Genomic DNA, 25861 nt, shown 5'->3' with positions numbered 1-25861 from the left:
AAAAAAAACCTTTAATTTGCGCAGACGACGCAGGTATTTGTAAAAGTCTAATCGCCAATGTCGATAAATTAGGATGTATAGGTTTGCCATTCTCCAGAATATTAAGGGCCTTTTTATGTCTTTTTGGAGTATTTTCACATATCAAACATTTTGCGGCATATTTTCTGATGAATTTTACTAATTCTAATCGTAGCCGGTCAAAATTGGAATTGATTTTTCGTCCGCTCAATAGAGCAGCTGTTCAACATTCTCTACATTGTCTACGTTGTTTACTTAGTCCACATTATTTACATAGTCTACGCGAAGTCTACATGTAAATGTCGACAATCAATGTTGACGCGTAAATGCCCATCCTTGCTTAAATCTAATCTCCTAAATTGTTTTTCAAAAATACCTACCTTGTATAGTGTGAACCAAATTCAACACTTTTTGTGAGTCCTATTTCTTGAAAAGAAAGTAAGTAAAAAAAATAGGTAGTTGTCACGAGTTCGATTTTCGATAAAATTTGATTTATTTAATTTCTCAATTTTGACAGTTTTCTTTCATACCCTATATCCCTATAACTTTTTTATTTGTGGTAATTTCTTATTTTTCTGAAGAGATTACTTGCACAGTTTTTTTGCGTAAAATTCGATGGAGTAGGTACATTCTATTTTCGATTTTTCAAACACAAACTGAAGGTTTTTTAATATAGAACTCCGTATATACTTTCCAATTTTTTAAATCTGTAATCTCTTTGCAATAGAGACGATGATAATAAAATATTTATTTTTAAATTAGGGACCAATTTTATAAATCAAATCAAATCATTTATTGGTGTCTATACATTAAAATGTTTACACAAGTCAAAGAAAGAAAAGCAGGAAAGATACAACATATAAGCAGTACTACACTAAAGCTAAAAAACACATTCAGATAAATATAACGTAAACAGCATAAAAAAGTGAATATTACGAACATACATTAAATATCTAAAAACTGGTCAGCAAGGAACTCATCAAAATTGTAAAACGCTTTTCTCTTAAGATATTTTCTAATTCTGGCCTTAAAACAGTCTGAATTTAGTGATCGAATCTCAGATGGAAGTCTATTAAAGAATTTAATGCAAAAATAATTTGTGCCATCTCTGGATTTCGTTAATCTATCGTTATCTCTTGTATGATGAAAATGAAAATTTTCTTGTCGAATAAATCTATTCCGATTATTTTTTATATAAATGAGACATTCAAATAAGTAAACTGACGGCATTGTAAGAATATTTAGCAGTTTGAGAATCATTTAAGTATTTAAGAATTTGCAACTTGTTTTTAACACTTCACAGTTTAAAATTATTTTAAATTTCCATCGGCAGTTAAAAATTATTGATCGATAAATAAAAAATATATGGACTCGATAAATTATATTTTCACATTGTGGTCGAATAATTTTATTTATACGACCATTAAATTTCTGCCAGTGCGATTATTGTAAAACAGGTTTATTTATTTAAGTTTTGTCAAATGTAAGATTTTATTAAAATTTTTTATACAATGCAAAAAACCTAATCTCAAAAATATTATATCATAAATTGTTACCGGATGAAATAGACCTCGACCTCTAAATGGTTAAAAATTAACATCAGTAATTAGCGCCCTCGGAAACTTACCTGTGCCAAATTTAAATACATAACATTGTTTCTTGAAAAAGATTTGGCTAAATTTAAAAAAGTATGAGTAAAGTATATATGAGTATATATTTAACTCATCTTATTTTTCTATAACCCCATACATTTTTTACAACCATTTCTAGAACCTCCTTTATATTTGATTATATGTTGACATCTCAAATGTACTTACAAATTTTAAAAGAATAAATTTTTGGATAAGCTGTAAAAATGCAAAGAATTACTTTTCCTTTCAGCGTGATAAAGCTCTCTCCATCCACTACTTCATAATAGTTTATATTTCGTAACAACTGCATAGGAAATCGAAGGCCGATTCCTGGACTCGATTTCCTTTTGTAGGGGGTGAGTTAAACACGTTGCCTATAAAGAAGGTTATAATTGCAGGCGGAAGTTTCAGCAAGCAATATAGAATTGATCAAGTGTAAATAATATTAAAAACGATGTAAAAGTCCAGATCAGAATGGAACACATTTGTAATGGCTCTTTCTTGTCGAGTATTAAAATTTTGTGTTTTATTGCTTTAATAGTGGCATTCTTTATAGCAAATAGTTCCTACTCTTTATTTTTCACAGTAAATTCATGGCATACCCAATAATTTTACATAACAATTAAATGTTGAATAAATTATTTTCAACGTTTAATTTCTATAAAAAAAATTATAGCAAATACTATACATTATTTGAAAGGAATGTTATGCAGATTAATAAATTTAAAAATATGTAAGCCTTTCATTGTAAGGTGTTCCATTTAAGAATTTATAATTTTGGGTTATAACTGAAAAAAAAAGTTACAGCGTATTAAAGAAAACGGCCAAAATTGAAAATCGCCTGTATCTCCTAAACGAGCAATATATCAAGATGTGGTTTTTGCCATTCAACTTTTCTCGAAAATCGATTCCGTAGCATTTTGACTACCTACTTTTTTGTGTATCTTATCGGAAAATAGAAGAAACCTACCGAAAATGTCGAATTTGGACCTAATTGAAAAACTAGAAAATATTTTGTTCAAATGTATTACATTTACCTACCGATAATGGTCACCACAAAAATATTGAGGTATAAGATACCGAGTGTAAAACAGATGAGATTTTGACTACTATTTTTTATTTAGTCATAACGATCTATACATTTTTACTGCTCGTAAAAGATATCTTGATGTTTTCCGTCAGCTTTTATTTTTTCATATCCCAAAACTGCCGCTGTGATCCTCGTATAAATTGGTCAATAATTTAGTGGTAAATCAAAAGCAAGTTAAAAAATGGTAAATGTGAAACGCGTTTAAGATGGGGTATAGTGTGACAACTTAAAAACATAAAAACATAACAGTTTAATACTTCGTGAGTTCACAGACCAATCCAAGATTCAAGAGGATAATTTAAAAATGATTTGGACATGTAATGAGATTATTATGGCAAGAACATTAAAGAGGAAAAGAAATATATTAAAGTGTTTTTGCCCTTAATTAAATGTGGAAAATATGTTATATCTGTATATGAAATGTACAGAATTCCTTTTTATTAATTAACTTTTCAAGTGTTATCAAATAAAACAGTATAACACCAGTACCACCTATTTAATTTTCATTTTGAATTTAATGTTGCAGTTTGCTAGTTCTAAAAAGTTTCCCACTAAACACGAAACGTAAATGAAACGTTGCAAATGAGATGTTTTACTGAACATTTGAAACATTAACTAGAAACGTTTCTGTTTCATTACAGAAATGTAGCACTTAAAAACTTATTTAGTGAAACATAGCCGAAACGTTACAATTGAAGAGAGTTTGAAACATTACTCGAAACATTCCCTTTCGATCTCGGAAACATAACAGACGAACAACCCTTGCTATTTTTGCTTATCTTATGGAACATTCGGCATTAGTTAAATTTTGCTCTCAATCCCCAATCCTTCTCAAGCGTTAGTTCATTTGCCTTTGTTATATAAAGACATAATTAGAAAAAAAAATGTGGTAGCATATTTATAACACAAGTCTAGAAAAAACGTATGTTCGTGACTTGCGTAGACTGCATGTAACAGCCCGAGTTTATTTGTTTCCCGTGTGTCGTTTCAATTCGTATTATGTTAGGTTAGGTTTGCGGTTTGTCAGTTTGCTTGGTTTCGTTGTTATTCATCTTTACTTTTACGCTATTTTATGTGATAATTTGTAGTGTGTGCAGTTGTGGTTATTGTAAGGTGCATATAAAATAATGAATATTGATGCAAAATGTTTAAAACGATATGTGTAGATTTCCAATTTTGCGTCACATCTACCAAAATATAGTTATACGCACTACTATTACAGACAAGAGGACAAGGGACAAGAACTAAGAAAATGGAACAACAACATACATTTCGATATAATTTGAAGATCAACTACTTAGTCAATGAGAACTATTTGAAATATGGATGAATCAAGTGAAATAGACGTCATTTATTTTATATTTTGTACAAATGTTTATATTTGTTTATGTGTATAGGCATGCTTAAATAAAAGAGTTTATGTATACCTACAGATATTTACTTTGTCAAGATATCATTTTGTATCCTTATTTCTGCTGTATAATTTATTATTATTAAAAGGATGTATGTAATGTTGACCATGCGTAGAAGAAATTATAACTTTATATTTTTCAGTAATGTTATTTGTTTTTCATATACCTACCATTTTAAGATTCATAATCATAACTAACTTTTTCTAATTATCAGTTCGTCATTGTTACCATATTCATGAAGGTCTCAACATTAGAAAATTTACATTTCAGAAGCGTATTTGAACTATATAAAATGTGTAGCTTTTTTTTAATGCTTCTGATATTGTTTTGTGATATTTTTATTTGTACGATGAATGGCAAAATTCATAATCCATATTAGAAACTTTTTTCAGTGGCTTCTCAAAAAGAAAGAAATTCTTAGTAAAAGTTGCCGCATCCCCAAACTAGAAGAGCATATTTATTTTTTTTAATATACAATGTAACTTGTTTTAGTTCGAATTAAGTCATTCACAATACAAATAGAAATATCACAAAGGAGTATTAGAGATATTTAAAAAAATACTCACACTATTTATACTATTTCAAAACCGCTTTTGAAATGAAAATGATCTAAAGTTGAGAGCATTATGAGAACAATATGGTAATAAAATTATTATGTTACTCAAACATTTCTGAAAATATACTGAAACGTAAAACAAAAATATCGAGGGCATAAATGGAACATAAAAAGAATGTTACTGAAACCAATTTTTTGAAACGTTTCATTGGAAACGTATTTTGGGGAGGACATCTTGGGCTTCTAGAACGTTAAAAGAACGTTGCATGGATTTTTTATTAAACGTTTCAAGAAAAATGGAAACGTTTCTGAAACATGTCAGAAACTGAAAAATGTTTAGTGGGTTTTTAATAATATTTTAATTACACATACAAACCCAATTATAGTGCTCTAGTAGAAATAGTTCATTAGAAGATTTAAGTTAAAATATGTACCTAATTACCTGCCAATAACAATATATAAACCAATACAATATTTTTATATAATTATATAACAGTATTTTTCTATTCTCCCATTGTAATCCCAACTAGGGGACAGATTTAACCAAATTTATTATTAAATATGATAAAAAACATACACAACAAAAAATATTGCCAAATTAAAACAATTATAATATACTTACAAAATTGATAAGCAACTATTGCAAACTGGACCAACTGATAAAATATATGTACATAAGGGCAATCGACCAGACTACGCAATATATTGTGTAGAAATCTGACAGGATATATGCAAAACATTTATTTTCATATGTAAATACAGAACGTATGTACGTAATATGTATGACAGAAAAATTACATTTACAATCTATTTCTTATTATAATGGTTTATACATTTTCAACTTTGCTGGGAATGAAACTTTACAGAAACGGCGCAATGTTCCTCAAATTGATAAGAAACAACGGTATGGTTAAGAAAATAATAATTTGCTCTGAACGCCTTAAACAAGCTGTTTTTGTTGTATCAACTGTACTCTTAAAATTATATCTTAGTATTTATGTCTGTTTGAGCAAGATAACTTTATTTTTATTCCTTAAATACAGAAGCTTCGACTTGAACATTGATATTATAAGAATTATCAATTTGGTCGATAATTGTGAAGGTCAATTGTGACGTAAAAAGAAAACTGGATTTAAGATAGGGAATATATTATATAATTTAAAAAGCTAGTAGGTAGTGGGTAACATTTTTTTATTTTTGTTATACAGATACAGCTGGATGGATACTGTTGAAAATATTATTTTGCCCGAGCCTCCCATGAGCACTAAGTGAGCCGGTATTGCTCGCGAGCAAATCCACGGCACCATTCAGTGTGTGTATTCGTTTGAAAGATGTCTGAACAAGAAACTCTGTTATGACGGTTGCAAGTGGCGCAGGTATAAGAAAACGACTTCATCCGGCCAGGCCGCCATGGTTTGATTAATAAAACACGTCTACACGCATGTAGTTTTGCCGTCCAAACTGACACTGCGCATCATTTTGTGCTTGCCGGAAAAACTTCAGTCGGCTCATAGCGAACGGCTCAAGGTAGGCTCGCACTACGATCAAAACCCCGTCCACACGGCGACAGTAGTACGTAAGCGGGTCATGAGCCGCTCGGCTCGCAAGAGATATAGGATCCCTTTTAGAATTAATGTTCGGAATCACTCGTTTTTTTGGTAACAAAACTTTATTTGTAAAGTTATACATATTATAAAATTGGGAGTAAATTTAGAATTTATTTCATTTAATTTGATAATACAATGTACAATTATCAATTTGTTATATTTATTTCATTGGTTATTATACATACTAAGTTGCATAAAGTAATATTAAATTGTCCATATAGCCTGTGAGCCAAGGCAGAATAAAATTCAGATAGTAAATATTTGAATAAGTACATAAGGAGGTTTTTAAATTATTATTTTTGCAGGATGTACACCTTATATTAGGTTTGCTCTTCGTGAACAAAACGGAGAAAACTATAGGTGGATCCTTAAACAATTTCATCTTGAGAAAGATTATGAGAATGTATGCAGATCCTTTCTCACTTACCAATCGGAATTTTGTATAATTGATTCACCTGAATAAAGAGATGGTGAGATTTTTATTTAATGAAAGCATTCCTTATATACATAATTCGATGAACTATGTCATTAACCCACTACTTCGAATCCTTGCGGCCGTTACTTTTTTTGGTAGGTACTGGTATTTATCAGAGTTGTCGATGGGTTAAATCATTAAGAAGTGTCATCATTGCTAAGTTTTAGTTATTATTTTTCTTCAAACCAATGAATTAAAAAATTTAATCAAAAAAAATTTATGCAAGGAACTAAATTTCTAGGTATTATGGTAAGGTTTCTAACTGTCCTAAATTTCGGTGGTCGTCCACCATTTTAGATAATATTTCATCAATTGTGCTGCGCCCTGTCAAGACTTTCTGCAGGAAGCCAAATGCCCTTAATTTTACACCGATGTATATTTTTCAAAAATATGACAAGGCTTTTGTACAATCTGGAAATAGTGTCCTGACTAAAACTGCCGGATTCTCAACCTTGCGCAGATGCAGGGTTGCCAAAGTTACTTCTATAAGAATAGATCCACTCTAGCTAATATAAATCTGCTCCACTAGTCTGTTTGATCATATTCCTCTCCCATGATTGACTATGTCTTATAAGAATATAGTCAATCATGGTATCAAGTTTCCCTCAAATTTATAAAATCATAAATAAAAATTACTCCAAGAATTGTCCTAAAAGCTGTCGGTTAATTTTTTCTAGTAATATTTTACTTTTCAATTTAATGAAAAATAGGTAATATTTTATTTAACTGAAAAATAGAGAACCGAAAATTTGATAGTTTGACACAGCCCTATGACAATATGTATGTTCTGCAGATTCTACTAATATATTTTTGAAATGAATCAGTACAGAATAGAACAAAAAATAATATGGAATTAAATATGTCGTCCATTCTTTTAAAGTATACTTAGCTTAACGGGGAATTTAAATATAACATATTTGGGAAAGAACGTATGCTATACGGGTATGTATTGACAATTAACACTTTAAAAAAATCTACTACTCTGGCTTCTAATTCTACACCACTGTTTATGATATTTTTACTCCTAATTTTTAGATGGTGTTTATATTTAACTTAAAAAAAAAAAAACATAATAATATAGTTTTCTTAACTCTTCATTTAGTTTGTTATACATATGTTAATATTTATAGTTTTACTTGATCTCAACTTGACCCAAAGAATGTACTTTTATTGTTTTATTTGTATCGTTCAAAGTTTATCGACTATTTTGTGGTGGATAAATTTTGAAACAATAAAGAAAAAAATTATTTTTTTTGCATTCACGTTCCTTTTTTATTAAAAAGATATAGTTTATTCATAAGACACATAAATATTTAAATTTAATAATAATATAATAATTAATCTATTTCAATCGAAAAGGTTGCCACTCCAAAAATATTGAGATAGTCAGTATGTTAATATTTATATGTATTAATCGATCTAGATGTAGTCTTTCCGAAGTCAGCTGAACATGCAAAAATTTAATGAGTTTCATGGGCGTCCCTAAATTTTCTGCTAAAGGTAAAAAATAATTTGTATATAATGTGTAGAAAATTTCTATTATATGTTCATTTGGCTAACATCATATTTTAATTATTTATGCCCTCAAACAATTTTATTATATTGGTGGTAAATTTCGTTTTGTTCCATTTCAAAAGGTCTCCAAAATGCCATGTTGTGATAATATTAGTAAACAAAATATCCCTCTTATTTCTCCCTTTTGCAATTGCAATATGAATGATTGATAGAAACCTGATACATACTCTCAATCTGTTGGTTCTTCAATTAATATCGGAAAGACTATACCTATATTTTTTACAGATATGAAAGTACAATCTAAAAATATTGAAAATATGGTAAATGTAGTGGAAGGGTCACCAGAGCAGCAATTCACTAATAGACATAATTTTACAAGAAACTGTCAAGCGAAGTACGGGAGTGTTGAAAGGTCACTTTAAGTGTTTATTAGCAGGAAGAAAGGTAAAGTATAGTCCAAATGTTGTAGGTAACATAACAGTGGCTTGTGCAGTGTTACATAATAATTTATGCATACAAGAAAATCTACAGCATTCTATTAATCCTATTGTAGACATAGCATATATTGGGGATAATGTTGATGTTCAGCCGGTGCATGATATTATTCAGTTATTAATTCAGATATATCTAGTCGTTGACAAAGAAAATCGACCAGTTTCTTTTTGAAATAAGCCCTTAGGTAATGAAAGCATATATATTCACCTATACTGATACATAATTAGCACTACTATATCGAACATACATACACTAAAAAGTCTTTTGTAATTACTTCTATATATTGCATTCCTCCGATACACATAGTAACTTTTATCACTTGTATCCTTGCCGTCAGAACCTTGAAATATATATGTGATATCTTTTTACCACAAAGCATTATTTTGTACTTTTTATTTTATTTAAAAATGCAGACCATCATTAACCTCCAAGGAAATTCTCAGTCTGTTCAGTATCACATAATTTTCTTTTAATCCCTGGTATATATCAATTTATATTATACAGGGTGGGCCAATGGAAACTTTCCACCCTGATTTTTTTGGTTTAAAATAAAAATCTGGGAAAACGCTCGAACACGTCGCCTTTTGATTTGAGGGGTAACTATTTTTCAGTTTTTTTCATCCACGTAGCTTTAACCCCCTAGGTTGGGAGAAAACAACCCCCCAAATTTGAATAGGGGATAGGGGTCGTGCCATACCTCTCTTTAAAGTTCTCATCGAGTTCTTTATGACCCTACAATTCCGCCTCATTATTTTTATCCGTAACGAAATGACAGCTTGTCAAAATAAAAATAAATAAAAATACTAATTTATTAATTAGGTCTACACGTGAACTTTATCTAACAAACTGTTCAAAATGTCCGCCATTAACATCCATGCAATAATAAAATCAATTCTCTATCTCTTCTCTAACATTCTGCAACATATCGGTAGTTATCCTTTGACATTCTATAGTTATGCGTTCTTGCAGAACTTGAAGAGAAGCTGGCTGTGTTTTATAAACTGTAAACTTCAAATGGCTCCAGGGATCTATTGAGTGGCCTGCAAGTTCCCCTGATCTTTCCTGTCTAGACTTCTTTCTCTGGGACCATTTGAAGTCTACAGTTTATAAAACACAGCCAGCTTCTCTTCAAGTTCTGCAAGAACTCATAACTGTACAATGTCAAAGGATAACTGCCGATATGATGCAGAATGTTAGAGAAGAGATAGAGATTCGATTACATTATTGCATGGATGTTAATGGCGGACATTTTGAACAGTTTGTTAGATAAAGTTCACGTGTAGACCTAATTAATAAATTAGTATTTTTATTTATTTTTATTTTGACAAGCTGTCATTTCGTTACGGATAAAAATAATGAGGCGGAATTGTAGGGTCATAAAGAACTCGATGAGACCTTTAAAAAGAGGTATGGGCAGGAACCCTATCCCCTATTCAAATTTGGGGGGTTGTTCCCTCCCCACCTAGGGGGTTAAAACTACGGGGATGAAAAAAACTGAAAAATAGTTCCCCCTCAAATCAAAAGTCGACGTGTCCGAGCGTTTTCCCAGATTTTTATTTTAAACCAAAAAAATTGAGGTGGAAAGTTTCCATTGGCCCACCCTGTATATAGTTATATTTTTATTCCATAGTCAGTTGAAGGAAAAATTAGATTATGAAGAAATTTACTTAACTTGCCCTATTGTCACCAAATGTAGCTCATTTTCTCATTAAATATAGTAATTTTCTTTCAATGAGGTGAACACCAGCTCCTTGAAAATATTTCATTCATATTTCCATTCTTTTGTCCATGGAGACTAGATAAGGAGCACGAACTCATACGGGAAAATTGACAAAATTTGTCCAAGAAATGGCATAAGTTGGGGTGGCGCTAATGTTCCATATGTCCCAAATGAATGTAGCTTCATAAATACGAGTGAAGTAAGCAAATAACCAATTTTATTTTATTTATATTGAGTTTAATAGATATATTGGGGAGCGGGGAGGTATACTAACCTAAAAACTAGAAGTCAAGTCAATAATTATTACAATTTGTTTTTATAAATGGTAAATAAAAAGTTTCGAAAATAATTTAAATATGGTAATAGTATGTGAAGTGAATGACTGTCAACAGATTTAAAATAAAACAGTACGTTTGTGATCTGCATTTTCAATCTAATGATGTCCAGCAGTTCTATATTACAACTTGACCGAATAGTGGGTTAATATTATGGCAAAAGGTCGAATAATTCGGAAGTTGGAAGCAGCTTCTTTGATTCTTAATACGGTAGAGAAATTTTTAAATAGAAAGATTTCATAAGTGAAAATATTGTATAATTGAATGATGCATTGTTTCTTTATATATTTTGCAGCAGCATCAACAGCAAGAGCATCCGCTACACCAGCAACAACAGGTGCAGCAGCTACAACAAGAGCAACAGTTACAACAACAACAACAACAACAACAACAACAAGAACAGCAAGTAAATCAAGAGCAATTAAGTTACGATGAGATTATACTAGAAAGTGAGCATCCTGTCCTGTATAATCTAATAAAAGAAAAGTTCTGTTGACGTGTGATGAGGTCTCGACAAAGCAACTATGAATATGTTCACATAATATTGACAATAGCAACAAAGTATACTTTATTTATTTCTACATATTCTTGTAATTTATATTACGTGCATAAATAATTAAATTCGTATCTTTCATATAATTCTTGCTGGTGACATCGCTATTATCATTACTGAATTGAATAAATCATTTCCAATTAGTTGCTGTTTCTTTCCTGTTAGTAAAAAACTGATTGAAATTCAGATATCATATAAAATTTAAAGAGAGGATACGTGTAGTAATTGATGCTGATCGATCTGTATTGGTAATTGACTACTTTTACTAAATATTTAAACATGGAAATCAATTGCTTCATGAACAAAATGAAATTTTAAGAAGATAGACTGACACGTATTACTTATTTTTAAGTTGTTTTATTTGTAATATATATTTACTTTGTTACTTGTTTGTTATGAATAAATATTTATTTTATTTTAATTAGGCACAAATAATTTAGTTTTTTTGATTCAATTAATAAAACATTGAAATCTTTGGTAGATAAACATTTTATTTTTACAAAATATATAACAAAAATATAGAACATTGCTAAAATATTTCTTTATAATACCTTATTAATTTTGGTCTATACTCTACCTTGGAATAAGTCATGGAACCATGTTACGTTCGAATTAAATCAACAATTTTACGAAAGTAGAATTAAATTTTACAGCAATTTTAAAATATATACCCAGAAAACTAATCGATTTTAAACAGTTATAAAATATTTAGATTACCTATTTTTTGTGACCTTTATAATGGAGTACCTATATTTTGTTAAAATTTTGGTATCAATTGGTTGTCATGTTGTTTTAAGCTTCTTGACATTTTGAGAAGAGAGCGATATGACTCTCGAAGCATTGAGAAGTCTAAACCGACAACATGGCAATCAGCTTAGAAATTGTCCAACCATAATTTATCGACTTTCCATAGTCAGTTTTCAGTTACACTATAATATAGTATATTATTGGTTATTCAAAAAAAATATGGATTGTGATATACTCTATCTTATATGAATTCCTTTCCCATCAATTATTCCTATAACCTGCTCTGGAAATTCATATTGGGCAAAATATTGTTCGATTACAACTGCCTCATTATCTCGGCCATTCTATAATTTATGGAGACAAGTTACTTAGCAAGTATGTAACTTTTCTGGTTGTTGTAGAGCTTAAGGCAATGCAAAATTTACCAGAATCATGGGTGAAATAATTAGAAATGGCAAATTTTTCTTCAATTCTGTTAGCTACTTCCCATATGCTAACACGGAAATGTTAAAAAAACTTGGCCACTATATTCAGGTACAATAATTTCAAAGTAGTTCTTATTTTTTACTCTTTCTGTTTCTTAGAATAAATCTATTTCATCATCACTCTCAAGCTGGACAATGCGTCTAATAAGTCATCTGAATCACTGGACTCAAAATCGGACATCTGTAATATTTTAAAAAGTTTATTTAAAACACCGAGTTTTTTTATATTCTATTTTTTATTACCACAAGTAAAAATTCCATATTAATAATACAAGAATTACTATTTTTTTAAAGGCAACTTCCTGTATAAAATGTGACTTTTACTAACATTAAACTAAAATCTTTAACAAAGTAATTATCAAAAACATAAACCTTACTTATAGGTTAATATTAACAAGATCACGTCATAAATTCCTTGAAAACTAGTTTCTTTCTACGAACACCAAATTCTTCTCATAAAGCTAATATTTTTTATTATCTATTTAGTTTAATTACAGTCCGGAATGACATATTTTCATGATTTATATAATTCAAAGTAGCTTACATTATTTATTTTAAAATTTTTAACACATTACAAAAATGACATGATTGATTTATAATTCAAACTGCCGCTTTTTATCTCCCCTCTCTACATATAGGACATATGGAACACTAGCGCCCTCTTATTTTTGTAAGATTTTTGTTTACATGGAGTTCGGGCTCCTTGTATAGTCTCCATGCTTTTGTCGAACACTGTGCTCTATTCAATTCCAAAGTTAATTGCTACCTTAGAGCTAAATTTGTTAGTTACCTACTACTTCAGGATAAAGTTCTCTAAACCCTATGATAACATTCCAGCGATGTTGAGTTACATGCATTTTGAATTTCTTCTCCGTTTCAATAACAATTTCCATTTTGCATTAATTAACGTTCAAGATTCAACAACTCAACATACATAGACAATCTTAAATTTCAACAAGATTTTGACTTGCAGAACTTTTACTGATTCTTATAAAAAAGTATCTCCCTTTTAGAGTCTTTGTGAATGGAATAACAAAAAGTTTTAGTGTACCAAATTTTCAAACGTCACAATTCTATTCTAATTGAGATTTCGGTTCATCAGAATCCTAGTGCTGGACTTCAACTTTGACTCAAGATATTGAGAACTTATGAGATAGCATTTCCGCTTCAAGTATGTCCTTGTTCTCGAATGCCCGAACTAGATCTGAATTCTCCAAGGCAGTATATCACAACAATTGCCTAATTGAGTGAATTTTTCCAAATGAAAAACCTCTTTTTACTTAAAATTTAAATTAAATAAATAGAATTTTAAAATTAATCTTTCAGAGTAAAACCAATTTGCAAATAAAATAAACATAAAAAAAAATCTGATAAAACTTACTTCAACTTTATACATTTTAATTAAACCACTGTTAATTTTCGACCAACTTGGAACTCCACTAATGCTCCATAACTGATTAGAATGTTCTGCAAAAGGCCCACTTTTAACTTGATTAATGTATCTTATACAGCTTAAAAACATATATTCATCAGCATATGCATTTACAATATCTTCTTTTAAGAAACAAGTAGTTTCAAATTTAGGATTTCCTAAAAATGTTAAAAGATAATAACCATTTGGTTAATATACAATTTTAAATGACTTGCCAACAAATTGAGAACTTCCCCAAATAAATGGAACAAATTGATAATCATCTAAGCTCCAAACTCCATGACTACCGGCTGGTTCCATACGATAAGTTATTTGCAGTTTTCGTACAACATCTAAATATCTGTAAGAAACAATTATAATTTCACTGATATAATACCAAAGTTTATTAATTTGATATGTAATGGCATATGAAACCTTTAAAAATAATATACACTGTAATAATAATTATGGTATTACAAATACAGGGTGGGCTTTTGAAAACTAAACAAAGCGAATAACTCTCAGGAAAATTATTTTTCCGAAAAACGCCGAGGCTGGTCAATTTTTGATCGAAAGAGAACATATTTTCACATAAATTTCTTGTTACAGACTCTACCACCCCTAGGAAGTGTGAGCAACCCCCCAAAAATCTTAATAGGAACACATCATTTAAAAGTTATTCTAATTCTTTACACAACCGTGTTTTATCTCTTGAATTTGACTGATTAGTTTCCGAGATACAAGTTGCTAATAAAAAACCTACTTTTTACACATTTATTTGCAAATTACTATACCTAAGCCAATTAAATATTCAAATTGATGACCCCCAGCCTCCATACAGTAGTATAAGTTGACGGCATTCGTTGACAATACATTGGCGTAGATCTTGAAGGGAAGTAGGTGAAGTAAAATAAATTTTGGACTTTAAGTGACCCCACAAGAAAAAATCTAAATGAGACAAATCTGGCGATCATACAGGCCAATCTATGACGCCTCTTCTCCCAATCCACTGATTCACAAACATATGATCAAAATACTGCTGAGCAGGCAGGGCGTAGTGTGGGGGAGCTCTATCCTGTTGGAATGTCAACTGGTCTTCGAGATAATTCTCATTATTCTAGATAATGTTTGTCAATGCTGGATCAATGTTGATCTCTAACAAATCCGGGTATATCACCCCGGTAAGAAAAAAGGACCAACAGTACAGTACGGTCACCAGAAATTCCAGTCCATACATTTAATTTTTCCGGATGTTGTGTATAACTCTCATAAAATATCCTTGGGTTAGATGCAGACCAATAAAGACAACTATGACGATTGACGGTGCCATTAACAAAAAAAGAGCTCTGATCCAAGAAACAGATATTAAAAATAAAATAAGGATTGTTAATGCTTAGCTCATTCACTCATTATTTCACAAAATTCAAAACCACATTCAGCTTCCATTTGCCTCGTACTCATTCTGAAATTTATAGCAACATGGCCAAAAATCGCCGCTTCTACTGCTTCATTTCTTTTGGAGTACCTCTTTTTATTACATACAGATCCAGTCTAATCAAACATAGCCACTAACTCCATAGAGAAAAAAGAAAATAGGTTTTTTTATAACAACCTGTATCTTAAAAACTAATCGGTCAAATTCAAAAAATAAAACACGATTGTGTAGAGAATTAGAATACATTTCATATGATGTATCACTTATCCCACCTTCCTTATTAAGATTTTTGGGTGGTCGTCCCCCTTTCCTAGGGGGGTAGAATCTGTAACAAGAAATTTATGTGAAAAGATGTCCGCCTTCGATCAGAAATCGACCTGTCTCAGCATTTTTCAGAGAAATAATTTCTCTGAGAGCTCTGTTTTGTTTTCAAAATCCCACCCTGTATATAGTGAATGAAGTTTATAAGAATATACATAAGAACATACGTAAGAACAACGTAATAATAACACAGGCACAGAAAAAAGTTTCATATTCGGTAGACTAGACCCCTCCCCCTTCCCCTATGTATTCGAATGCCAATGATTCTAAAGAAAATAAGTGACAGTAGTGATTGTCACTGTAAATTTGCTTATTTTAAAAAATTTAGTAGAAAGGTTGTTAAAAAAATGAAATGTCGCCTGAAACCGTGATCGCATAATAGAAACGTTTTAGATACTGCAGTAGTCCAAGCAAATACTTAACCTCTTAAATATAATAAAATGTATTTTATAGTTTGCAATATAACGGGATAACTCACACCTGATCACATATTGGGATATACAGGGTCTTTATAAATTCGGAGAGGATTTTTAATTGTAGGTAGAATGCATTGATAACAAGTATTTTAAAAAATCAAATAAATGCAAAACAGTGTTTATAATTAATAGTAGAAATTAATCAATTAAAACTTACTGAATACATCTAGAATCAGCCCCAACTTACATACCACACAGAAAGAGGTGCATAGTTATGCCATAAATAGTGTGTAGTCCACTGTTTCATTTAATTTTTTTTTATAGAAACAGAAAAATTACTAATTCAATTGTAGGTAATCACCAGTTCTACTTCAATTTAAACAAATGTTAAAGTGAAGTTATTTATTTTTCTAAATTCTTAATTTTAACTATCTTTTTTTGGAAAGAGGCAGTATGCCTATGGTGTGTGTATTAATAAGTGCCAATAATCATGACAATATGTTACCAATACAGTAACAATGAATTAATGGATATGATGGTAAATACAATGAAAACTTCAAGTTAGTTGCACATCTTATGTACAGCGATTTCCAAATAGGCATGTGTCAACACCTTAAACAGAAGCAGAGCTATCGGTGGTGTCAGCGGTTTCAAAAAAGTTTTCATTGCATCAATGTTATAAATCAATAGGTATTAAAAAAATATATATTCTTCGCAAAAAATATTTCTGCCAATTGATTTATTTACTCTTCAAATATCCTCTCCAAGTTCGTAAACACCTCGTATCTACCTATATGGGGTTCCATACTGCACTGTAATAAGAACAGTCATTTGGTGCAAAAAGTACATGAATCGCACCATGTACGACACCATAGACTTATGTTCTTTGGTAAATTTTGTGGGAGGAGATAAGTCGAATAACACATTATTCTGTGACCAAATCCATCTCCTCCGTTCGACTAAAATATATTAGAGGTTTACAAAATTTAACTTGTAGTGATTTAAATTTATCAATCTCTCTCTCTCTCACTCCCCATCCCATCCCTCCCTCCCCCCCCCTCTCTCTAAAACCATGAAATTAACAAAGGTAGAGATAGTAATTCGAGTACACACAGTAAAATTTCGGACACTAGTATTACTACGTTATTAATAAATTTTTTTAAACTTTTGTAGTTTTCTTTATTATTCCACTTTTACACCAAAAAAAAATGATAAAACAATATATTTCTTTAAACCCTAGCCAAATTTTTTTCAGTAAAATATCTATTGTACAGAGTAATTGTAAGAACTGCAAGGGAATAAGCGTCAATATGTATATTGTTCAGGAGAGACAAACTAATTTTCTTTTACGTTAGTATTTTAGTTATTCTATCCTTTGGATAAATAGTATAATATTTGCATCTGAATTAGAGAGAAATATTTGTATAAACAATGATGATTTATCCAAAAAATCATTTATCGTGTAAGAATAAGATACGTGAAAATGTTTACATTAAATTTACAACCAGATGGAAAAAATGGATAACTGACATTCGACATGTTTTTTGTACTTAAAATTATTACGGCTGTTTTGATAATAACTTAAAGTGGCCTTTAAACTTAAATTTAAAGGAGCTTTAAAGCATTGTCAGAATAATATGTTACTATGATAATTGGCATACTTTACAGTCAACATTATTGTGATTGTAAAACCTCTATAGTGTTTACCTTTTATAGTCGGTTGACAGATTACAGGTTAATTGGCTTACCGTAATATTTCACTACTGTAGTCGAACCTACAGACACCTATACCATAACTAGGCTTTAGACTATCAATGGGCACCGAGCCCTACAACCCCCCACAACTACATCCTAAGGTCAGAGGGATACACTTGACAGATTATCGGTCAATAAAACTACTGAAATATTTTGCAGTCGAACCTACAGCCACCCAAACTGTAACTAGGCTTAAGACTACTATCTCCAAATCACTTAACCCCCCATCCCTCTCCCTCCCCACCAACTACCAAAGCCTGTCGTGTGACTTTTCCCTGCTTACTGGTTGTGTAACTGTTTAATTGTGAATTCCATCTCACAGCCACCTAAACGATCACTACTCTATAATCTCTGACGACAACCTAGGGTTCCCAACCGTCCCGGTTTGGCCGGGATTAACCAGGAATCAGAAAGTTTGTCGCGGCAAAAGTTTTGCCTTGGTCGGGACATAAAAAATCCTGGAAATCCTTAACAATATTTTAACAATATTCAGAAATTTTTGAGTACCGCCGCGCCGTGTCCTGGTAGTCTGAGGTATATTTTCGTACGTATAAGACGCTTCAAAGCTTTTAGTTGTGATTGGTAGACCTTGTCATGACATCCAATTTTTTGGCTCTAGTTAAATCAGACCAAAAACTGCTTCAGGCTGCTAGATCTCAACAAAAATATAGATTTAGGTAGCAATGGAAATTAAAAAGGGTTTATTTTGTAGTTTACTTTAATGTTTATTTTTGTCAATAACATTTATTAGTTTTGTTAAGTAGGTGGTTTTGGGGGGTTGACAGGGGTTGTAGGGCTTTGTGCCCATTAAAACTTTTGATCACCATGACGAGGACTATCAAAATACGAAGTTTCATAAAAATTTACCGGTGTTCAATTTCCATATGTTTTGTGTAGGGTTCTTTAAAGGCATTTATTTTAATTTGACGCGAAAAACTTGATGCAACACAAAATCTATGTCCTTTATTACACTTAGACTTATGTTAGTTTGTTTAAATTATGCAATAGACGATTCTTTTAGTTAATAATAAACTTACGAAAATAAAACAAAACTAATTTTACATTAGATACATATAACTTCATTGGATCTGGCTTGTTTTAATTAATTTAGATTATGGAGTATCTACTGTATATTCAAACATTATTCTACATATACCTTACAAAAGCTTTACAAGCTATTGCAGCTTGGTCAGTCTCCTTCAGGTAACCAATTTTAAATAATGAACATAGGAACATAATAAAAGATAATTCGTGACCAGTTCCATAATCAATCCTAGTAGAATTTCCAAAACCTTCGACCAAATAAACCATAATTTCTGGAATCGCTCTGAACAAGTCTTCTGGCAAAATACTTTGAAGTAATTCTATAGCTGACTAAAAAAGAATACAATATGGCAGTAATTATTATTTTTCACGATGCTGAAAACCCCACATAATATGCAGAAAAATATGTATGCTTTTATTCATAAAATAATGGTGCAAGTTCCTATGACAGACACGTAACCAGGAGTAGGCCTGGTTGGTCCATGCTCCACCTAAAAATATGCTGGCCCACCCAAATACAATAATAATATCTCTACGCCTCATACTAACCGCAAGGATTAGCCCAGCAGACTAGTATGGGAGAGGGGGGGGGAATATTATTATTCAGTAGGCCGCATTTGCACCCATGAATGACTTACGTTGGTTAGCCCTAACCGCCATTCAGTCCAGAAATTGAGAAAACCTGGAAAATCTCATTAATTAGGGGGATGGTTAAATACAGATCGGTATGAGTCTCTCACATTGACTCAAGCCATCAATCTTCCACCTTACCATACCTGCAGAAAGGATGCCTAATTCCCTTCTACGAATATATGTAGCTGATCTACAATTTTATGGCCACGGGGATCAAATTCGCGACAGTGACATTCTTCGATTTAAGTATTGAGGCCTCAAACCCCTCGGCTATCGACCGATCAAATAAAGAGAAGAACAAGAACTCGATTCCGGAATTATCTAAATATGGCACAACACAATGCGTAAGTATTTGCTCTTCTTGAAAAGCAGCTCCAGAAAATGATTTAAAACAAAGTAAATCATGGCCACATCCAATTTCATTATTACGTACTTGCTATAATAATTTTTTGGAAACTCATTGTTAACAGAAAAGATGACCTCAGTTATTTTTTTAAATATTTTACAATAACTTTTTTTCAGCAAAGGGATTTTTTGAAAATTGGTACATTTATAATTAATAACAAACTGCACCAAATCATCAAAATTCTGAAGTACTAAAGGCCCCAGTTGACTCATTGATATCTTTTTTATTTACAATTTTTCAAAAAATGAAATAAATTAATGTAAATCGTACAAAAAGATTATCTTCTAAGTTAGACATTAACATTAACTATTGTGTAGAAAAAAATGCATTTACTGTTTTTAAATTTTATTGCTACATGCATTTGTAAAAAAACTGCCAATTTGGACCAATATTACCACCTTTTGAGAGTTTCTCATACTCCCCGAGGAGATAGATAAAATATATATCAAGCCGATTAAAAAAAAGCTAGGTGTGTTTAAGGGGTATGAAGTATTTTTTATTTTTGGTTTCTGATTTTTATGACAACGAATAACTTTTTTATTTGTGAAAAAAAAATGTTTTTCATCCTGTTTTTGGCAACGCATATCTATCACCTTACAACTTTTATACTTTATATAATATTTTCTATCTCATGTGTTAGCTTGCACCATATTTTAGAAACACCTTGTGTAATGAATATTTTTTTGCACCTTACAGGGTGATTCAGGTTTAATCTGGATAACTTCAGGAATCAATAGAACAGGTTAAAATTATGTACATTTTGATACCTATAAACTTATTTCCTAAATCGCATCGTTTCGGAGATAGAAGGCGTTGAAATAAAATTTCTTTTCGCTTTTCCCTCATAACTTTTGAACCACTTATCCGATAGAGATGAAATTCAGAATACTCCTTATGATCTTACAAAAGCTTCTTAAGTTTCAACCACCTACCCCTCTTAGCAATGTATTTCGTGTACTACCCCCCTCCACTATTTCAAAGCTTCAAAAAAATTAATTAATTTCAATAAAACAGCTGCACACCACTTTTGTCTCATTAATTTTGAAACTTTTTTGTCTCTTTTTTTTTTCGATATTTGGCGTTGTTTCTAAGATATTCAATGAAATCCGTGACAGTGTAGCGCCCCAGACGCTTAAATTTCATTTAACCTTATAGCAACCCATGAAAAACAAAACTTACAATGATGTGTATAAACTGATGTTTGTGAAAATCATTGGTAAAAGTATTATTTCAAAAGTATTTTTAGTGCTAAGAAAAGGGAAAAAAAATCCTACTTCAATGAATTCAATGCCCTCTATCACCAAAACAATGCGATTTAGAAAATGAGTGTATATCATGAATGAACATTATTTTAACCTGCTCTATCGGTTCCTGAAGTTATCCAAATTAAACCTGAATCACTCTGTATAATTCTATGTTCAGTGTAATTCAAAGCGAACTATAAGACATTATTCATTATTTATTTAGTTGTTTCCACCTAGCAAAAAATGCATTCGAATTAAAACTATTGCATAGAAGGTGACATTTGTTACATAAAATGTTATCACTTTATTTTAGTATTTAAATATTTTTAGGTAGATACAGGCTGTCTTACGGTGACGACCCATTAGAATATTACAGGGGCTACTTCGATTTGAATTTTGAAAATTTGGGCCCTGGGGTTTTCGGGGGTGCTCTCTTTAAATAAAATAATGCCATTGTAGTAGCACTTCCGGTGATAACCAAAAATCACCATCTACTTGTTTATTTTAAATGGAACACCCTATTATTTATTGCATTATCTACAAGATAAATTAAAAATAAGTACAAAATATTAAAGCTTCCCTGTACCTAAATCTAATCTTTTCGAGATAATCGACATTTTAAAAAAATTTTAACAGATGCAAGTGTTTCGAAAATTCCTTATATCTTTCTTTGTTCTGGAAGCTTTCACTTGCTTTTCAGAACACACAAGGAAAATAAGATGCACTACCTTCCACTATCAAAATTACCTGAAGAAAATTATCCTATTTTTAAATTCAAATAGGACAACCTGTATTACATAACATTTTTATATCATAGAAAATTAAATTCTCTATTCACCGATATAGGCACTGGAGAGATTATACAGTTTCGATTCTCTCAAATATTTACGGTTTTCTTTAATTCTTAAGAATATTACATTAAATATATAATCAAATGTGCCTTGAAAGACAAATACCTATCAGTACTGTCGTCAGTGTTCTACAAGTATCAAGTATTTTTAATTTATTTTATATCCATGGAACATTCACCTGGAATCAATTCCTTATACATACGCGTGAATGCGTAAGTGATTTTGAGAACTTTTCCTTATGCATATACGTGTGTACTCTGGATATTTCAGAGATTAAACGATTCATCAGATGAGTATGAGGATAAAAACATAACATAAATAATTTCAAAAAACTAATAAACGATTATCAGATAATTTAATAATATTTGGAATGAAGTTGAAAGGAGAAAGAATATTATTATTTAAACTTGGTTACTTTATATTTCATTGTTTTCATAATGAAAGGACAACTATTTGCTCTTTATTGTACTTGCAGTTACTAATAATAGTATTCCATTGGAAGAAAATATTATTATCATTTTTTGTAAATATATTTCCTCATTATTTAAAAGATACAACAAACGTGAAGCAACGCATTTTATTAATGTAATTATGAAAAAATAAAAAATTGATCTACAAAGAACGCTATTGTATGTAGCTTGCCGGGTTTCATTTGTGTCCAATTCCTTAAGTGTTGCAAAATATCAAATCATAGAAATGCTGCTAATAATTCTGCTTCATGGTGAATTTCCATTGGATATAAAATACACACATTCAAAATATTTTCATTAGAATAATTATTTTTATTGTCGAGCAAATACTTGATACTTGTAAAATATTAAATGACAATATCAATATTTGCCTTTCAAGGCACATTTGATGATATTGAACGTAATATTCTTGAGAATGTAAGAACACTGCTAAATATAGAAAATCAAAACTGTAACCCCTACAATGTCCATATCGGTGAAGAGAATTTTACTTTCTATAATATAGTGCAAAAAATAAAGGGTGTTCCATTTGAATTTAAAAAGTTTTGTTGGTTTTACGTTTTCAAAATATAACATAAAAATGGTTCACTTGATGACAATTTTCTTCAGGTGATTTTGATAAATAGAAGGTAGTGCATCTTATGTTCTCTGTGTGTTTCGAAAAGCAAGTTAAAGTTTCCAGAACGAAGAGATATTATTGCATTTAACTGATTGATATATGTTCGCAATCTACATAGACCAAGCAAATTAAATTTTTACTCGAAAAAAGTCCTATCCGCTAGATTATTGTAAAATTGTCTAAAGGAACATAATATAAGACATCTCTCGTCTCGTGAGTCAAAAACTTTTATTAGCTAACTTTTCTATTTAAACAAATAAGTGAGAAAAACAATTTTTTCACTTTGCCATCAACCAGAGAAAACCATCAAAACCTCCACTTATTTGTTTAAATAGAAAAGTTAGCTAATAAAAGTTTTTGACTCACGAGACAAGAGATGTCTTATATTATGTTCCTTTAGACAATTTTAGAATAATCTAGCGGATAGGACTTTTTTCGAGTTTCTCTTTTATTTTCGCTAATTTTCTTGGTGTAACAAACTACTGTTGCAAACGGCCAATGTGGACAGTTACCAAACTAGCAGATGTCAAAAATGTTAATTAAAAACTTTTCGAAGTCATCCAAATAATTTTTTCTATAAACATTTCATAAAATTTAATGTTTTTATTGCAATAATCTACTCATACTACTTTATCCATATAACATATGCATATTATTATTCCACAAACATTAAAAAGATAATTCATAATTTCTTATACTATATTTCATTTTGAATCAAATTGAACACATAATTAAAAACATTTCCACTTTAAAGTGAAATCTTTTCTTCCTTCATCAACTCATCCCACTTGCTGCTACCGCAGCTTTATAGATTAAAAAACAGTAATTTTCATATCTTGTTGCAAAATATATCTCTTTACCATAAGTGCTAAAAAGATTCATTATACAGGGTGTTTTCATAATATGGTGCTAAACTGAGATAGTGAATGTTATTTTAAACAAAAAATTTATGTGAATATGAGGTTGAAAATGCTTGGTGAAAATGTTACAGATCAGATCCAAATTAAACCACGCACAGGGCTTTAGATTATCCGTTGCTTTAATCTCATGGAGGAATAATAATTTTTTACTTATACATACTGGCAACTGGCAACTGAGGGTTTTTTTATTCAAAAATAATTATCAGGTGGTGTTTTTGGTATAAAGATATATACATATATAAATGTGGCCACAAAAAGATGATTTAACCATGTACACCAGGAAAATTAGCGAAAATAAAAGAGAAACTCGAAAAAAATCCTATCCGCGAGATTATTGTAAAATTGTCTAAAGGAACATAATACAAGACATCTCTCATCTCGTGAGTCAAAAACTTTTATTAGCTAACTTTTCTATTTAAACAAATAAGTGAAGAAATCAGTTTTTTCACTTTGCAGGGAAAACCATCAATTTTAGCGAAAAGTGGCTCACAGACAACTTGTAGCGAGTAAAATTATCTACAAAGTGAGAATTGTTAAATTAAAATCGGTTAATAAACAAAAAAGTTATTGCAAAAAAACAAGAAAAGTGCCCATTTTTTAATTTGTTTATAACTATCGCATTTATTGTTAAAATTTTATAAAACCTATGACAAGTTGAGGGTTTTGTCTTACTTCAAAAGTGTGCCAAAAGTGGGCGCTGTAGGTGCAATAGTTTTCGCACAATTCAATTTGTTTATAACGGAGGCTCCAAAAGTTATGAACTTTAAGCCTCTGTACAGGCGTTAATTTTCAACCAAACATGATTCTGAAAGCGTCATTGTAATCTTAAAGACGTAATTAAGCGACCTATTAAAAAATATCACCGTTTTTTTGACACTAACACTCTCAAATTGTGCATTAAAAATCCGTGCGTTTTTCGCTTATAAACAATTTGAATAAAATTGTTGCTATTTATGCTACCTCACCGAAAATAGATACAATGGATAGCTGGCAAAAATATACAAATAAAAAAAAGCACCCTCTACGACCAACAGGAGCCAAGATAAGAATTTTTTTTTAAATCGTAGCGCAATTGTTTATAAATATTAAGACTTGAATAATTTTTCACAAAATACAGTTTACGACGTAAACTACGATTTCCCGTGAATTGCATTGAAAAATGTGGAAAATTAACGACTCACGAGCCGTTTAAAGAGAAGGTACTAGCTAAGTAAACTGTCCGGCGTGGTGGTGGGGAAAGCTCGCCCAAGCGGTCACGCGCGCCAGAAAAGTTAATTCCAAAGTTTGCGCGCTGTAAATTTTGCAATCTCTCGGCTTCTATTCATCGTAGAAACTTATTATTATTTTTTATAACTGGGGTAGCTCGACGAAAAATAACAATGGGCATATTTACGAATTCGTAGAATAGCCCTGAACCCCAGAAAATCTTTTATAAGTACTTAAATTTTTTTAATTTACAAAAATGTCAAAAATTATTGTTAAACGAAATATGTATTAATTAAAATTTCAATTTCGGAATTATTTTACTATTATTAAATAAATAAATGAAGCTATCGTTCATTTAAAAAGTTATTTTTTTTACATATTAAGGCAAAGTAAACTTGTTTTTTCAATATTTTGTTAGCTATTTAATTACGATTTAAATGTAAAATTAAAGTAAAAATTCACAAATTATTTTCAAATTATTATTTATTGTT

General features: G+C 30.7%; 1 protein-coding gene across 2 annotated transcripts in view; it reads right to left on the bottom strand.

Annotated features, from left to right (window-relative positions):
• Window positions 1-25861, bottom strand: part of LOC108915639 (serine/threonine-protein phosphatase 2A activator-like) — a 38102-nt gene that overhangs the window by 4303 nt on the left and 7938 nt on the right. Inside the window, exons 4-6 of one of the 2 annotated variants that reach the window (XM_018721728.2) lie at window positions 19134-19351; window positions 14287-14411; window positions 14021-14238 (exon numbers count right to left, since the gene is read on the bottom strand). In XM_018721728.2, the coding sequence (XP_018577244.1) occupies window positions 14021-14238; window positions 14287-14411; window positions 19134-19351 (561 nt within the window). The remainder of the gene's footprint in view (window positions 1-14020; window positions 14239-14286; window positions 14412-19133; window positions 19352-25861) is intronic. The other variant, XM_018721729.2, reaches the window with a different exon arrangement.

The sequence above is a fragment of the Anoplophora glabripennis genome, unplaced genomic scaffold, assembly GCF_000390285.2.
Source record: "Anoplophora glabripennis isolate ALB-LARVAE unplaced genomic scaffold, Agla_2.0 scaffold1695, whole genome shotgun sequence".
NCBI classification, from domain to species: Eukaryota; Metazoa; Arthropoda; class Insecta; order Coleoptera; family Cerambycidae; genus Anoplophora; species Anoplophora glabripennis.
The sequence above is the reverse complement of the archived record's forward strand: the minus strand, read 5'-3'. Positions and strand labels throughout refer to the sequence as shown.